Raw genomic sequence first — 18949 nt, forward strand, 5'->3', positions numbered from 1 at the left:
CTGAGCCATTAAGGAACTAGTAATAAATATCAATGAAGAAAGATCTACCACCTAACAGAACTTTTACTAAGTTGATAATTATTACTTTAGCTCAAGAACATCCTTTCAGAAACATCTGCTAAGGTCAAAACCAACACCTAAGAACAGAGTACCAATAACTCTGGGTATAACTACTACATAAAGTTTTAAATAAATGTTTATTTTTATCCTTCATAACTCTGTATTATTAATATTGGTCAACATCCTCTTTTCATGAGATGTTACTATTCAAACTCCTCCAAACGTCCATGAGTTTGAGCAAACTCTGGGAGACAGTGAAGGACAGGGAAGCCTGGTATGCTGCAGTCCATGGAGTCACAGAGTTGAACACAACTTAGCAACTGAACAACAACAAACATCCATTTCCTGTAATATGTCAATGAAGGAATATCAACTGAATTTATAACTATAATTTAAAGATATTTTTAAAAATGAAAATAATTTTATAAGATCTCTATTACTTTTCAATTGTCACTTTTCTCAGATACATGCACCCCTATAGTCATAGAAGCACTATTTACAATAGACATGAAAACAACCTACATGTCCACTGACAGATAAATGGATATGGTGATGTGTATATATATACACACATATATATATATATATACTGGCTGAAGCAGGCCAGTTGGTGTCTCTGTTTGCTCCATTTTAAAACAGAAATATAACAGTTCCTACCTCATAGGACAGCTATAGAGAGTTAACATATTAAAGCACTGGCTGTCAAAACTACAGAAACATCTGTAGCTATCACCATCATCATAATTACAGTGTTACAGTTACTGCTGTTACAACTATTAGGTAAAGGGGAATGAGTCATAAAAGGCTTTTTTGATCTGATAGAAACAAAGTTTTTGGTGAAGAAGGGAGGGGATTATGGCAGTACGGGGAATATGGTGCAATATGACTAGAGGGGGCTGTTAAGTGTAGCTGCTTCAGCCCCAACTCAAAGGTGCTGTGTCCCATGGTTGTTAAATACTTCCAAGGGTAAAGAACCAGAGAAAAGGAACAGGTCAACTCAAATCTGCTTTCTTTATTCTAACTAAAACTACTAAAATATTTCATTTGCAAGTGATTTTTGTTGTTGTAATGACAAGAATTAAAAAAAAAAATAGGTCTGAATATGCATGAAAATTAGTTTGTCTAATGTGAAAATTTTTCTGATAGCAAAATATAATTACCAAAATGTGCCTATTAAGAGCCCTTCCATCTCATTATCAAATTTAAGCATGTCAGCAAACGAGCACAAGATTCTAACACTGTTTCTCATGGGTTTGCAGGAGGGCAAAGCACACAGATCAGAAAGAACATTCTGCTAATTAAACTGAAGCAGATGACTACAGTAGAGAAGGGCTTGTCACATGTAACATCTGTGCCAAGAATGATCAGATTAAATATGCAAAATGTGAAGTGAAGGTGTGAAAAAGCAGTAAGATAATACTCTAGACTTCAAATAGGCTACAAAAGTTCTGACAGTTTTCCTAATTATTCCCAGTAATGGACACAGGAGGCCAAAAGGCAGGAGAGAGAAATACATTTTTCTCCATTATGGGTGTTGAGCTCTAGGGCTAAAATCATGCCTGTCTGAACACTGATCAGTTTCTGCAAAGGTTAATAGCAATTAAATGCAGCAAACTAGATTAAATGAGAAACAGGTCATGATACCACTGTACTTGCAAAGAGCACGATAAAGCATTTCTTTTAAATTCTTAATGCACAGAAAATCCAACAAGAGCTGCTGTAAGAAAAAGGTCTATCTATTAAATGGTAAAGAAATCTCCTAAATGAAAAAATCAATGTCATGCAACATAAACTGATTCAATTACCATCAGTATTGTGCTGCCGAGATTAAATACAAATGATGTCTACAAGACATTTCTCAAAAAAACTGATACACACACTTCTTCCTCTTTCTGAAGATAACAAAGAGTTCACCTTATAATTTAAAATGGGATATATTAATAAGTGCAAAACTGAAAAGATGCACACCAGAGCATAATATTGTCATTAACACTTTGTTTCTTCTGATCTAGAACATCTATAATCAAAAGAATATAGTAAATTACTCTGTGATAATTAAGATTAAACCATCTGTGACTACAGTTAATACTGTATTATATATGTGAAAGTTGCTAGTCAAGGCTATGGTTTTTCCAGTGGTCATGTATGGATGTGAGAGTTGGACTGTGAAGAAAGCTGAGCGCCAAAATATTGATGCTTTTGAACTGTGGTGCTGGAGAAGACTCTTGAGAGTCCCTTGGACTGCAAGGAGATCCAACCAGTCCATCCTAAAGGAGATCAGTCCTGGGTATTCATTGGAAGGACTGATGCTGAAGCTGAAACTCCAATACTTTGGCCACCTCATGCGAAGAGCTGACTCATTGGAAAAGACCCTGATGCTGGGAGGGATTGGGGGCAGGAGGAGAAGGGGACCACAGGATGAGATGGCTGGATGGCATCACCGACTCGATGGACATGAGTTTGAGTAAACTCTGGGAGTAGGTGATGGACAGGGAGGCCTGGCGTGCTGCGATTCATGGGGTCGCAAAGAGTCAGACACAATTGGGCAACTGACCTGAAGAGAGCAGACCTTAAATCTTCTCATCACAAAGAAAAAAATTATAACTGTAGATGATGGACGTTACCTAGACTTGTTATTCTGTAGTACACGCAAGTACCATTATGCTGCACACCTTAAACTAGTATGTTACAGGTCAACTGCGGCTCAACGTTTTAAAAAACTTTAAGATGAAATTACCTTGGGGACTTTCCTGGTGGCTCAATGGTATAGAACCCACCGGCCAATGAAACAGACACAGGTTCGATCCTTGATCCAGGAAGATCCCAATGCTACAGAACAAACTAAGCCCTTGCATCACAACTACTGAGCCTGTACTCTAGAGCCCAGAAAGCATGAGTACTGAGCCCAAGTGCTGCAACTACTGAAGCCCAAGTACCCTAAAGCCCCGTGCTCTACAACAACAGAAGCCACCACAATGAGAAGCCTGGGCACCACAACAGGAGAGTAGCCCCCGCATTCCACAACTTGAGAAAAGCCTTCACATCAAGGAAGACCCAGCACAGCCAAAAATAAAATTATAAAAAATGATTCTTGGGAGAATGAAGATTTATAATTAGCATCATTTTTAGAAAAATATTAAACTATCTTATAACTACAATATTCTAAGATCATTCTCCAAATAAATTCTAAAGTATCCTTCTGAAACTTATTCAAAAAGATAAAGCAAGCAATCATGTGTACACACAAGCGCACATATTCTCTCTTCCCACACACACGTAACTCTCTACACAGGACAAAAATAAAAGAGACAAGCTCAGAAAATGGAAATTCAATTTACTTTACTATCCTCAGGGTCTTCTAAACCATCAGGGCGGCTTAGGTTTCGAGCAGGCTGGCTGCAAACAACATTATCCTCCAGTCCCCAAGAGGGTACTCTCACAGGTGGCCTTTGGATTTCATCTGGGTAAAAAGCACCATCTGCTCCATCTGAAATAAAAATTTTGGAAGGGTAGGGTAAAACCTGGTCCTAGAATTAGAATCCCTATCTATAGCAAGGATGAACAGAATATAAAGAACCATTTTAGTGTATCCAAAAAAATGTTTTTCTTTTTAACCCAAATGACCTTTAAACTATGTGTAATAAGCAAACAGACTCCTCATTCATGGTGTATCGCTTCTAGATGAAGCCAGTTAGTGTTAAACATTAAAACTGTTTGTTATAAAACAGGATTTCTATTAGAGTTGATTATACCAACTAAACAGTTCTCTAATCCCACAAAGACACAAACAAAAAAAACCTCCGTATTTGGCTAACCCCAACAAAAAAAGTTTTAATAACCTCTTGTTTCTGGTGTTGCATAAGGATTACCATACTGCAGAACTGGTTGTGTATTTGACACTGCAGGAACATGACCACTTTTCTCTAAGCTTGTTTTGAGACACTGTGAGATCTGATGAGGACTTTGGGAATTCTGACCTTCCAATTTCCTTTCTGCTTGATTTTCTACACTCCTTTTATGTTCCTAAAATTAACAAAAAAGGTGAAAAAGCAAGGCAATTGAGTATTTTATAACAAGAAAAGCTTAAACATTTAGCCAAAATATTACAATGATTTCCCTATTATGTTTAAAGGATACAGTTGAAAATGTTGGTTCTGAACTTCTCATAAATGTCCCTCCCACACTTAACAAAACCAGAAAGCAAGATAAAGCCCAATATATATTTTCAAACTCTGCCAATTAAAGTACCCTTTTCATTGAGCTGAGGGGAAATTATGAATCTTTTATAATTTAGCTATTAGTAAAAATCATTAAAGCAAAAAACAACTCAGACTACTTCCCTAGTAAATTCTATCAAACATTTTAAAAAATATATTAATCCTGTATAAACTCTTACCAAAACACTTTCTCAGCTTACTTTCTAAGGCCAGTATTATCCTGATACCCAAACCACTGACATCACAGGAAAACTGCAGACTGCAACTGCAGAGCCTCATGAATACTAATGCAAAAATCCTTAAGAAATCAAATTCAATATTAAAAGTAATATATCATGACCAAGTAGATTTTATCACAAGAAAGCAAAATTAGTTTAACATACAAAAATCAATGCAATTCACCATGTTCACAGACTAAAGGAAAAACTGTATGATCATTTCAATAAATTCACAAAGAAACATTTTACAAAATCCAACATGCATTCATGGTTTAAAAAAAATAAAGCGATGTTAACGAAAACCAACAGTGAATCTTAATGATAAAAAATTAAGTGATTCTATCTAAGATCAAATATTAAGGCAAGAAAGTCTGCTAACCACTTCTATGCAACATTATACTGGAGGTACTAAACAGTGTTAAGGTTAAGGCAAGATTAACGCAGACAGATTGGAAAGGAGGAAGTAAAACCATCTTTATTCACAGATGACATCATCATAGTAGTGGGAAAATCCTAAGGAAATCTACTAGAACTAGGAGAATGAGTTAATTTAGCAAGGCTGCAGTATATAAGGTCAATATAAAAAAATACCAACCAACTGTATTGTCAGCAACACACAACTGAAAAATGAAATTTAAAAAATTCTTTTTATTTTAAAAAGAATTAATAGATAAAAATTAAATACTTAGGAATAAATTTAGCAAAAGATGTACACAGTCTATAAACTAAAGACCATAAACATTACTGAGAGATACAGAAGAAAGGCTCAACAAATGGAGAAATATATCACATTCATGGACTGGAAAACCTCTTTTTATACTATTAAATTCCCCTCAAATTGATTCACAGATTCAAAATTCCAGCAGGTTTTTGTATAAATTGACAAACTTGATTCTAAAATGTACAATGAAACACAAAAGTCCTGGAACAGCTCATTTTTAAAAAGTAGAACTTCAAGACTTACACAATCTGATTTCAAAACTTATTATAAAAGCTATAGTAATCAACTGAGTAGTTCTGGCTTAAGGATAAATACACAGATCAGGCACAGCCAAACTTTTTCCATAAAGAGCCTAATGGTAGATATTTTCAGCTTTGTAGAACACAGTCTGTCACAGCTACACAAATCTATCTCTGCTGTTGTCACAGACAATTACCTAAAAATGAACTGACATGTCAATGTGCTTTAATAAAACTTCATTTACAAAAACAGATCACAAGCCAAATTCAGATGTAGACTTTAGTATGTTGACCCTAATATAAATAAAACAGAAAAGAGATTCCAAAAATATATCCATACTCATTGCCAATTAATTTTCAAAGATGAAGATATAATTCAGTGGAGGAAAACACATTCTTTTCGACATCTGATGCTAAAAAAAAAAAAAAACAAAAACCTGGCTATCTGCATATAAACAAAAATTTTTTGACTGTCATTCCATACACAGAATTTAATTTTAAATAAATCATAAATCTAAATATAAGAGCTGAAAATATAAATATACTAGATGAAAAAGTAGGAGAAAAATCTTTGTTACTCTGGGTCAGGCAAAAATTCCATATAGGACAAATATAGCCTGAACCATTAAGAAAAATATTGCTGAACTGTACTACTTCAGAATTAGCAGCTTCTGCTCTTCAAAAGCTAGTTTCTTTTAAAAATGAAAAGATGAGCCACAATTGGGATAAAGTATTTCCAAAATATCTAACAAAAGAAATTGGATTTGGAATATATTTTTTAAAACTCCAAACCAAAAACCAAAGAAAATAACCCAATTTTAAAAATTAGGTAAAAGATATGAACAGACATTCACAAAAAAATATACATGAATGGCCTGCAGGCACAAGAAAAGATACTGAGCATCACCAGTTAGTCATCAAGGACTATCCAGAAGAAAAAAAAAGAAACTAATCTTAAAAGATATATACATCCCAATATTCATAGCAGCACTATTTAAAATAGCCAAGATATGCTTGAAAATAACCTAAGGCTCATCAACAGATGACTGGATTAAGATGCTATGTATGTGTGTATGCATGCACTTGATGCAGTAAGTCAAAGATAAAGACTATATGGTATCACATATACACACATGGAATCTAAAAAATATGCATAACTGTACATACAAAAAAGAAACAAACTCACAGATACAGAAAACTTGTGGTTACCAAAGGAATAGGACAAATTAGGGGTACGAGATTACAGATGCAAGTTACTACATATAAAATAAACAACATGGATTTACTGTGGGGCACAGGGGCATCCATTATCTTGTAATAACCTATAATGGAATATAATCTGCAAAAATACTAAATCACTATGCTGTACACCAAAAACACAATAATGTAAATTAACTATACTTCAATTTTAAAAAAAATTTTAAGGTTAACATTAAGAAACAATAATAATTTAAAAAAACCCTAGTCTTCAGAGAAATTAAACTATAATTTTAACAAGGCAACCCTACATAGCCAATAGAATGACTATAATTAAAAACTGATAATACCAAGGGCTAGTGACTGGAATGCTCATACACTGCACTGGGAATGCAAAGTGGTACATCCTCTTTGGAAAACAATCTGGCTGTTTCTTAAAAACACAGACATACCACACAAGCCAGCAATTCCCTTCCTAAGTATCCACTCAAAAAAAGAAAAAAGAAAGTCATATCCACAGGAAAAACTTGTAAGAGGATGTTCATAGCAGTCTTAATCATAACCAAAACATGAGAAATAATCTGAACGTCCATCAGCTAGTAAAAGGATTAATGTCCATAATCAACAAATGAATAAATTCTGTATGATCATATTTTTATGAAATGCTAGAAAAAGTAAAACTGTAGAGTAGAAGAAAGCGGATCAGTGGTTGTCTGGGACTGGGGTTAGTTGGAGGAATGGAGTACATATGAGCACAAGCATGTGCAGCAATAAAACATTCTATAGTTTGAATGTAATAATAGTTACAGTACTATATATTTGCCAAAATTCACTGCATTGCACTTAATATGGGTGAATTTTATCATATGTAAATTGCACCTCAATAGAGCAGTTTAAAAAAATAAAATCAACCAAAAATATTAACAAAGGATGTAAGGATAAAAATTGTCACCTGTAAAGTAAAATTTAGCTGGTTTTGCTGACTCTCATCCCTTGGGAGTACTCAAGATGAGACTCTATGTTAAATTTTTAACTATAAAGTGACCTTAAAATAGGGTAAGTAGCCTTAAAATGAAGTAAATCATTATCATTGAGAGCAAAACTAGTTTGTGTGTTAGTCGCTCAGTTGTGTCCGACTCTTTGTGAGCCCCATGGACTAGCCCACCAAATTCCTCCAAATTCTTCAGGCAAGAATACTAAAGTGGACTGCCATTTCCTTCTCCTGGGGATCTTCCTGGAACAGGGATAGAACCCAGGTCTTCTGCATCGCAGGCAGATGCTTGACCATCTGAGCTACTAGGGAAGCCCTGAGAGCAAAACTGGTAAACATGAAAAATGCAAGTCAATTTAGGCTTGAGAAGAGAAATGGGAATTAAAAGTTCTTGCTAAGCACGTGAAAAGAGTAGAGAAGGCATAAGAAATACAACATAATGCAGGACTGGTAAGTGAATGACTTACCTAGAACACAGGATTCATTTTAAGAGTAGAAGAAATATATCTAAAAACACAGCTCAAGGGCAATATGCCGATCTGTCCTACAGTTTAAGAACTATCAGTTCACTAAAGTGGGCCTAACAGATCCTGAACAGCACCACCACCACCATGAAACAGTTCTGAGCAAGGTTAATCTAGCGAACTATAGCGAGCACACCTGAAAGTATAAACAATTAGGGAGGCAGAATACCATGGTGGACTGGAGTCCGACCAGAATTTGCTTGTCAGCTCCAGCACAAAAAACCCTGAGGAACTTACCTTCTGCAGGCCTCAGAGGACTACTGAGAAATGAGGGGACTGTTTAAAACATAGCAGGCCCTCAATGGATGTTCCCTCATCTCCTGCCAATCAAAAACCCCATTCACACTGCTGTAGTGATTCAGGATGTGAAAGTGACAATATGAACAGAGAAAAGGGGAGAGAGTAAATATAAAAAATACTTCAAAGATGATTCAAGAAAAGAGCGGGGGAAAGGCATGGAAGCAGCAAAAGAGTTAGACATGAGAAAATACTTCTATAAAAGTAAAAATCAGTTTAAAGGAGTATTTTTCTATAAGCAAAGAACAAACTACTTAAATGAAGTCAGGGTTTTATCAAAAGATTTATACATGCACTAATATAGACAAGGAACATCACAGAGAATTTCAACCTAATAAAGAGTTTACTCTAGGCTCATACTCCACTCCTTTAAGATCAAAGATACAACAAATCCTCTGCAAATAATATATGGGTAAGAACAGGAGTAATAAGCAGCTTTGATTCCTCATGGGGGAAAATGGAGGCAGGCTAAAAATACAGGAACATGGACAAAATTGTTCTGATTGGGTTGTCTGGCAAATCAGAAGACTGAACTGTTAACTTAGAAAAGAGTCTTAAATTTATATTCACAATGCACCCACCCTCCTCCAAAGGATCCATGTTTAGAATTCAGGATATCCATGAACTTAGATGGAAAAAAACTACATCTTTTCACTAACTTCTAACTTAAATGTATCATTTTCTTCAATTATGGATGCAGGCAAAAAACACAGCAGCAGTTGCACTGCCTTTGTCACCCACAAAAATCACAGATATACTCAAGACAACTTCCATTAATCATTTATAGCTACATACAAGTATTACTCTTCTATTCTCAAAAAGGAAGCAGATCATCTGGAAAGATGAAATGAAATTCAGAAAAAATGCTAATCAGGCACCTGATGTTAAAGAACATTTAGAAACAGTTTTACTTTAAAAATATTTTTTATTTTTTCTCTGGTAATAGTTAATAAAATACTTCCCACCATCATTTTTATCATTCTTTGCCACTGTGCTTTCTGCTTTATTATTTTCTTTTCTCTTTCCTTTTCAGATTTCTAGTAAGGGGGTTATACAGAATATCTGAAATAGTATGAAAATGGTAAATAATCCTAAGCAGTGGTTTTTGGAATGACATAAGATATTTTAAGATATGTTAAATTTCTAAAAACATTTAAATTGGTAGAGTTTCTAAGACATACTAAATTACTTCATACTATTAAAAGTTACTTTTAAAATATATATTTGTATGATACTAGTGAGCAAGTTACTCTAAAAAACAATAATGAATTTTTATTCACACATATGTTCAATAACTATGTTACTGAGAAAGAGGAACCAGACGTCAAATTGCCAACATTCTCTGGATCATAGAGAAAGCCATGGAATTCAAAAAAGACATCTACCTCTGTTTCATCAACTACACCAAAGCCCTTGACTGTGTAGATCATAATAAACCGTGGAAAGCTTTTAAAGAGATGGGAATACCAGAACATCTTACCTGTCTCCTGAGAAACCTGTATGCAGGTCAAGAAGCAACAGTTAGAACCCTGTATGGAACAACTGATTCATTCAAGGTTGAGAAAGGAGTACGACAGGGCTGTCTGCTCTTACCCTGTCTGTTTAATCCATACACTGAGAACACATCATAAGAAATGCCAGGCCGGATGAGTTACAAGCTGGAATCAAGATAGGCAGGAGAAACATCAACAACCTCAGATGCATATGATACCACTCTAGTGGCAGAAAGTGAAGAGAAACTGAAGAGGCTCTGGATGAGGGTGAAGGACGAGAGTGAAAGAGTCGGCTTAAAACCAAATATTGAAAAAACTAAGATCATGGCATCCGGCCCCATTACTTCATGGCAAAGAGATGGGGAAAAGGGGGAAGCAGTGACAGATTTCCTCTTGTGCTCTCAAATCACTGTGGATGGTGACTGCAGTCATGAAATCAGAAGCCATTTGCTTCTTGGAAGGAAAGCTATGACAAACCTAGACAATGTGCTGAAAACCAGAGACATTACTCTGCCATCAAGGTCCACATAGTCAAGGCTATGATCGTCCCAGTGGTAACGTACGGTTGTGAGAGCTGGACCGTAAAGAAGGCAAAGCGCCAAAGAATTGATGCCTTCACAAACCATGGTGCTGGAGTCCCCTGAATGGCAAGGAGATCAAACCAGTCAATCTTAAGGGAAATCAACCCTGAATACTCACTGGAAGGGCTGATGCTGAAGTTGAAGCCCTAGTATTTTGGTCATCTGATATGAAGAGCTGACTCACGGGAAAAGTCCCTGATGCTGGGAAAGATTGAGGGCAGAAGAAGAAGAGGGCATCAGAGCATAAGATGGCTGGATAGCATTGCCAATGCAATGGACATGAACTTGGGCAAACTGTGGAAGATGGTGAGGAAAAGAGAGGTCTGGCATGCTGCAGTCCATGGGGTCACAAAGTCTGACACAGTTGGGCAAATGAACAACAACAATGTTCAATAAATATTTATTGAGTATCTAATATGTGGCAGGCACTGCTCTCCAGGCACTAGAGATTCAGGTACAACCAAAACATACAAAAATTCCTGCTCACGAGAAGTTTGTATCTAGAGCAGGGAAGATGAACAGGAAACAAAACAAGTAAAATACACATTCTGTTAGATGATGATTCATCTTTTTTTTTTTTTTCTTTTTATTTACTCACTCAACTAACGCTTAATGATCATTTGGTTTATCCCAGGCACTATTTGGATCTAGGTTTCAGTGCTGAAAGAAAAGGATTTAATCCTAACCTTAAAGAGGAGTAAGGGTTCTAAAAAAACACTGGGAAAAGACAAACATTAAGCAAGTTGCTGAAGTAGCAAAACAGAAATTCTTATAAATACACTCTTTGAAAGTAACATAAAACTACAGTATCACTAGCAGGAAAATTAAGAGTAACTCAAGAAAGGAAGTAGAAAGCAAACTGGCCTACTTCTATTGCATTCCTGACACGGTAGGGCATTAACTGATAATAAAACTGCTGATGGCAGTACATTTCTTTTACCAAATGTTTTTATAAGCAAATGCTATAAATTATGTTTGACCCATTAACATTAATTTGTTTAGTCATTCAACAAATATTTAACTTCAAATATCAAACACTAAGAGTGACAGTCACTCAGCCATGTCCAACTCTTTGCAATCCCATGGACTATACAGTCCATGGAATTCTCCAGGCCAGAACACTGGAGTAGAGACTACAAACACAATGGTGAATAAAACAGACATGATTCCTGCCTTCATGGACCTTATAATGAAGCAAAGGGAGTTTTAATTAAGAGAAATATGTACAGAAATAAGTATCAGTTACAAATTACGGTAAGTGCTGTAAAATAAAAGTACAATTCCCAGGTGTAAGTTTAATAGAGATACCTAATAGAACGAGAGGTCAAAGGCGGCCTCTCTGAAGAAGAGTCATTTAACCTGAGACTTAAAGTGTAAGTCAAGAGTAGTAGGAGTACTTAAATATTTAGAAGAAAATATTAAAAGATTTGGGGATATACTTGAAAAAAATACCACTGGGTTAAAACAGAAGGAAAATGGTTGAAATTATAAGATAGCCATAAAGTAACATCTGTTGATTGCTGGGTGAGCAATACAACAGAGTTCATTACATTATTCTCTTCTTATATATGTTTAAATTCTTCCCAGACTTTTCTAGTTTAAAGTTAACTACCAAAGAATTGTAGGCAAGAATATTCTTGGCAAAGTACATGAACAAGGGCCCTGAAACAAGAAAGCAAGTCATGAGTTTTAAGGCCCAAGTGACTGTAACAGTTCTCAAAATGCAATCCCGAGAGCAGCACCATCAGCAGCAACTTGTCAGAAATGCAAATCTCAAGCCCCATCCCTGACCTACAAATCAGAAACTCTGGGAATAGAACCCAGAAAGCTGTGCTTTAACAAATCATACAGATGATTCTGATGCAAGCTCAAGACTCAGAACTACTACTGAGAGAAATTCTACAATAGAGGAGAATCAAACAAACTGTGGCTTAAAAGGGGTTGAGAGAGAGAGAGGCTAGTCATATAAAAGATTATAATCCATACTAAGAATTCTGGAGGGATTCCCTGGTAGTCCAGTGGTTAGGACACCATGGTTTCACTGTCAAGGGTATGGGTTCAACCCCTGGTCAGGGAACTAAGATCCTGCAGGCCACACAGCACAAACAAAAAAGAATGTTGTCATTTATCTTATATGCACAAGTACATGGGAGACCCATAAGGAGCTTCAAGCAAGGAAAGTATCAACTTTACATTTTTAAAAGGTTACCTGCCTGTGGTTTGAATAATCTTTTACTTCTGCCAAACACAGAGCAGAGGGAAGAGGAATTAAAAAGAGAGAGAGGAGAGGAGTGACCTCATGGAAGATTAGAAGATGGCAGAGTACGAAGTATGGCACTTATCGAACAACCCCCAAGGAACTGAATCCCAGCAACAAGTGAGCTCAGAAGTAGGTCTATATTAAGATGACTGAGCCCCATCTAACAGACTGATTGCAGTCTTGCAAGATTATCTACACTGCAGCATAATTAATAAGTCACTATATATTATTTTCTGTGATTTGAGCCATCTGTAACTCAGCAAAATGTACAGATGGTTATAACCATTCAGCACTTTCACTATCATATATGAAACTACAAAACTATAAAATATATTCTATATATAAATAATGATTTTATGTTAATTTTTATATATGAAACATATTTTATATATGTAAAATGTATAAAAATAAAGTATCTTAATTGCTTCTCTCCAACATGAGCTAGTAACTCCAAGCACAGAATACACTTCGGAGTTGGGTTTCTTACCAAAAATTACTTAATTCATATTTCACAAAGTGGTCTTAAGCATTTGAAATACATATTTTGTCAACTTTCTGTCAAATCTAATTAGGTTATCATTGCTTTAACTTTGAAATACACTTGACCAAAACTCATACCAGAAATAAAAAATTGTTTTCTTACTCTTCATTTGTGCTCCTATTGTTTTAATTAGCTTCAATCCACCATTTAGGGCTTCCCAGGTGGCACTAGTGGTAAAGAATCCACACAAGAGACATGGGCTCGCTCCCTGGGTAGGGAAGATCCCCTGGAGTAGGAAACCCAACTCCAATATTCTTGCCTGGAAAACAGACAGAGGAGCCTGGCGGGCTACGGTTCCAGGGACTGCAGAGAGCTGGACATGACTGAGCAACTAAGCACGCACAGCACAACCCACTGTTTGTTTCCAGAGATCTTTTTAACCCACCTGTCATTTTACATTCCCACGTACCGAAGGCAGGGTGGAGGATGAGAGGGTGAGGGGGAGAGAACTAGCAAGTAACATTCAAACACAATATACTGACAACCCGGGGATGGGCTGGGGAGGGAAGAATTGCAAACAATCTTGAATTGAATTCTAATCTTATAACAGGTTTCCTTGTCTTAGTGGACATAGCTCTAGCAGTCCTGAAACTGTTTTATGTGAGATACTGGAACTACCAAATAGATTAAATGTGCTGACACCGTTGAGCACAGGATTCTCACTGAGGAAAAGGTGTACAAATAGGAATTAAGGAAAACAGGGAGGATTTCCCTGGCAATCTAGTGGTTAGGATTCTACCAGTCCACTGCCAGGGCCTGGGTTTGATCCCTGTGTGAAACTAAGATCCTGCAAGCCAGATGGCATGGCAAAACAGTAAGAACAACAACACAACCAACATCCTCATCCTGATCATCTCTCTGTAGCTAGATGAAATTACTGCAATAACTTCTATTAAAAATGCCTTTTTAAAAAAAAAGGCAAGGAAGAACTAGTTGAGTTGGAGTAGAATTCACAATATCTAAAATACAAACCTTTCCCAGCTCTGGCGCTGAAAGGATCCAGAAGCAATGGGCACCAAGAATAATGAAGATATACACAGAGCCTGAATTCTGGGTTCCAAGCAGCATTTCCCAATAATAAGCAACCAGAACCCCTTGGAGAAGTTAATGTCAGATTCTTTCTTATAAAAAATGGCCAATTCCAAAGATGAATGGTGAAATAAACATTTGAGACTATCTTGCAATGCTAGAAAAAAATTAAGTGCTCAAAAAACCAACACCATCCTTTTGATATTGGGGCACACCAGGGACCAGTTTGAAGGTGTTCCCACTAACCAAATATGGGACTACGTGAAAAGCAAAAAATTCTTAACCCACTACTAAAAAGAGCTCATACTGATGAGTGCCAAGTAGGAAGATGATATCTATTAATATCAGATTAGATAAACACACAGATGAACAGAGATACCCAAATGTAAATTTAAAATACAGTTGGCCCTCTGAATCAGCCAATGCAGAATGCATGGATACTCAGGGCCAATGGTACTACACCATTTCACATAAGGGACTTCAGCATCCTTGGATTCTGGCATCCTTAGAGGGGGCTCTAGAAACCAACCCCAAAGACACAGAGGGAAGATTGTACATACATACCTATATACATACATACATAAATGTATACTGTAACATAAAAAATATTTTTGGTCCTGTCCCCAGTTCCTGGCACTGACCTCCTAAAACTTCTGGAATTTTCTCAGTGATAGGAGTGTCTTTTATCATTCATAACAAGACCCTTTAGACCCTACTGTGAGAAATGCTGCATTACAGTACATTTTATGTTATAAACGTATGCTCTGTCTGAAGGTCAGGTTATGCTAGAAATCATTAAACAGCTCCTAAAATGTTTCCTATTACAAAAGAAAATCAAATAAATACATTAAGTATAATTTTAAATTTGTTTACTTTTATAAATTTGAACACTAAAATTTGTTAAGTCCAAACCATGTAACAAAAGTCAAACTAAGTCTCGACACAAGCATTTTTCTATCAAAATATTTTTAAAATATTATAAAACTAAAAAACGTTTTTTCTACCTGTTTGTCTTCTCTTCATTTAACTTAAAAAGAAAAAATTACCCTCATATAACTGTAAAATGTATGTCCCTTCAAAAAGCTGCTTTATCATTCAGTGTCATGAAATTTTTCAAGGACATTATTCAGTACCTTCTCCCTGGAGAGGTTTTCCCAATATGAAGTTAGGCCACTTATCTCTTTTTCTTTCTCTGCCAACTGAAGCTGAGGAGAGAAAGAAATGATCATTAATTATTTTTCATCATCTACCCTCTTTTTACCCTTCAAGAGCTAGTTTATACCCTTCTATTAAAATAAACCCTATTACCATATCCATGTATTTCCTCTGGATCTTATTCTTTGATATCTCTGAACTTATCACTATTGTGTTTCTGATGTGTTTCAAGATTATTTTATTATTTTTATTTTGCCACTCTGCAGCATGCAGGAACCTGGATCCTTGATCAGGGACTGAACCTGCATGCCCTGCAATGGTAATGCAGAGACCTAGCCACTGCACTGTCAGGGAAGTCCCTGAATTACTTGTCATTTTTTATGAACGTGCCTCACTCTTAAAACTTCTCTCCTGGCTTTTATGAAATGGTGCCAACACTGTCATCCTCTAATCCTCTTTTTTAAAGTACACTTATTCACAGTTACAAGTATTCTCCAGTTTCTTCTTTGGCTTCTTCTCTCTGCATTCTTGGAAAACTCCCTTTCTTCTATGCCTTCAACTATCATGCTCATATGAATAAATCACAAATATTAACTTATGCGCCACACGCATTCTTTCCTAAGATTTAAAGCTTTCCTTGATAAATTCAATGGATGATGAATGGGGAAGGTACCCAAAAGAGGCAGTCCTTTATCAACTCATTCCAAGCATATCTGTACCTAATTTTCTTACCTTCAAAAATCCTTCCCACCTGGAAATCCTCTCCATGCTACCAAATTATTTTCATTAAGACCCACTCTGGTTGGGTCTCTTTTTCTCCTAGAAAATATTTAACAGCAAATAGCACCCACATTCCAAACAGTTCCCCCAAAATCTGGATTCAACCTATCTTTCACAATGATCTACTCCATCACAGATATTACCATATTAAAGACCTATTACTCAGGACTGTTACAGCTCCCAGATTATGCTCTCTACTTCTGACCTCCAAACCTATATTAATTCTTTTCCATCTGTTAGAAAGATGCTTCTTTCCTTTGCCATCTCTGTTATATCCTCCCTTCCTGTATGGTCTTTGAAAGGTCTTTGTTGTTGTTGTTCAGTCAGTTGCGTCCAACTCTTTGCAACCCCGTGGACTGCAGTACACCAGGCTTCTCTGTCCATCACCATCTCCTGGAGTTTGCTCAAACTCATGTCCATTGAGTTGGTTATGCCATCCAACCATCTCATCCTCTGTTGTCCTCTTCTCCTCCTGCCTTCAATCCTTCCCAGCATCAGGGTCTTTTCAAATGAGTTGGCTCGTCACATCAGGTGACCAAAGTGTTGGAGCTTCAGCATCAGTCCTTCCAATGAATATTTAAGGTTGATTTCCTTTAGGATTGATCTGATGTCCAAAGGATTCTCAAGAGTCTTCTCCAGCACCACAGTTTGAAAGCAAAGATTCTTCAGCACTCAGCTTTCTCTATGGTCCAATTCTCGCATCCTTACATGACTACTGGAAAAACCATGGCTTTGACTAGACAGACCTCAGTCAGCAAAATGATGTCTCCACTTTTTAATACAGTCTAAGTTTGTCATAGCTTTTCTTCAAGGCGCAAGCATCTTTTATTTTCATAGCTTCAGTCACTGTCTTCAGTGACTTTGGAGCCCCAAAAAAATATAATCTGTCACTGTTTCCAGTGTTTCCCCATCTGTTTGCCATGAAGTGACTGGACCGGATGCCATGATCCTAGTTTTTTGAATGTTGGGTTTTAAGCCAACTTTCACTCTCTTTTTTAACCTTCATTAAGAGGCCTTTAGTTCCTCTTCACTTTCTGCCAATAGGGAGGTGTCATCTGCATATCTGAGGTTACCGATATTTCTCCTGGAAATCTTGATTTCAGCTTGAGCTTCATCCAGCCTGGCATTTCCCATAATGTACTCTGCACAGAAGTTAAATAAGCAGGGTGGCAATGTACAGCCTTGAAGTACTCCTTTCCCAATTTTGAACAAACCTGTTGTTTCATGTCTGGTTCTCTTGCTTCTTGATCTACATATAGGTTTCTCAGCAGTCAGATAAGATGGTATGGCATTCCCATCTCTTCAAGAATTCCACACACACACACCCCCCCCCCCAAAAAAAAAAAGAATTTCCCACAGCTTGCTGTGATCCACATTGTCAAAGGCCTTAGCATAGTCAGTGAAGATGTTTTTCTGGAACTTCCTTGCTTTCTCCATGATCCAACAAATTTTGGCAATTTGATCTCTGGTTCTTCTGTCTTTTCTAAATCCAGCCTGCACATCTGGAAGTTCTCTGTTCACGTACTGTTGAAGCCTAGCTTGAAGGATTTTTGAGCATTACCTTGATAGCATGTGAAATGAGTGTATTTGCACAGTAGTTTGAACATTCTTTGGCACTGCCCTTCTTTGGGACTGGAATGAAAACTGACCTTTTCCAGTCCTGTGGCCACTGCTGAGTTTTCCAAATTTGGTGGCATAATGAGTGCACTTTAACAGCATCATCTTTTAGGGTTTGAAATAGCTCAGCTGGAAATCCATCATCTCCACTAGCTCTGTCCGTGGTAATGCTTCCTAAGGCCCACTTGACTTCACACTCCAGCATGTCTGGCTCTAGGTGAGATTACACCATCATGGTTACCTGGGCCATTAAAACATTTTTTGTACAGTTCATCTGTGTATTCACAGGTCTAGTTTCTCCATAATGTCTAACTCCTAAATATTCCATTGGAAACAGCCCTATAATACTTAAAACTTGTAGTTTATGTAGAACTTCATCACATTTTGCTCTGTCTCATGGATGTTTGTGTCTAAACAGCACAAAATAACAGGCAGGGCAGTAAACAAACAAATCAAGCACCTTTACCAGTTGTACAGCCATAAATATGATGTTTAATCTGAACATTGACTTTTATAATAAAATATTATTCATAAAATAAAAATTATTTAGCTGCGCATGGGTTTGAAAGATGATTACCTAGGTCATGAATGTGAAAGAATCGTATCACCATTTCGCATCCAGCATTCCCTACTAGATTATAAACTCTATAAGCATAGCATTGTGTCTTATTTATATGATCACCCACATAATGCAGAGTACATCATGTGAAATACCAGGCTGGATGAAGCACAAGCTGGAATCAAGACTGACGGGAGAAATATCAGTAACCTCAGATAGGCAGATGATACCTCCCTACTGGCACAAAGTGAAGAGGAACTAAAGAGCCTCTTGATGAAGGTGAAAGAGAAGAGTGAAAAAGCTGGCTTAAAACTCAATATTCAGAAAACTAATACCATGGCATCCGGCCGCATTACTTCATGGCAAATGGATGGGAAAACAATGACAACAGTGACTATTTTTTTAGGCTCCAAAATCACTGCAGATGATGACTGCAGCCATTAAATTAAAAAGACGCTTGCTCTTTGGAA

The 18949-nt window shown here is 36.7% G+C and overlaps 1 protein-coding gene across 2 annotated transcripts in view; it reads right to left on the reverse strand.

Annotated features, from left to right (window-relative positions):
• The window catches only part of TAX1BP1 (Tax1 binding protein 1), an 80462-nt gene that overhangs the window by 5853 nt on the left and 55660 nt on the right, over positions 1-18949 (reverse strand). Inside the window, exons 14-16 of one of the 2 annotated variants that reach the window (XM_061165458.1) lie at positions 15502-15573; positions 3900-4083; positions 3399-3547 (exon numbers count right to left, since the gene is read on the reverse strand). In XM_061165458.1, coding sequence (XP_061021441.1) covers positions 3399-3547; positions 3900-4083; positions 15502-15573 — 405 coding nt within the window. The remainder of the gene's footprint in view (positions 1-3398; positions 3548-3899; positions 4084-15501; positions 15574-18949) is intronic. The other variant, XM_061165460.1, reaches the window with a different exon arrangement.

Source organism: Dama dama, chromosome 18 (assembly GCF_033118175.1).
Source record: "Dama dama isolate Ldn47 chromosome 18, ASM3311817v1, whole genome shotgun sequence".
Classification (NCBI taxonomy): domain Eukaryota; kingdom Metazoa; phylum Chordata; class Mammalia; order Artiodactyla; family Cervidae; genus Dama; species Dama dama.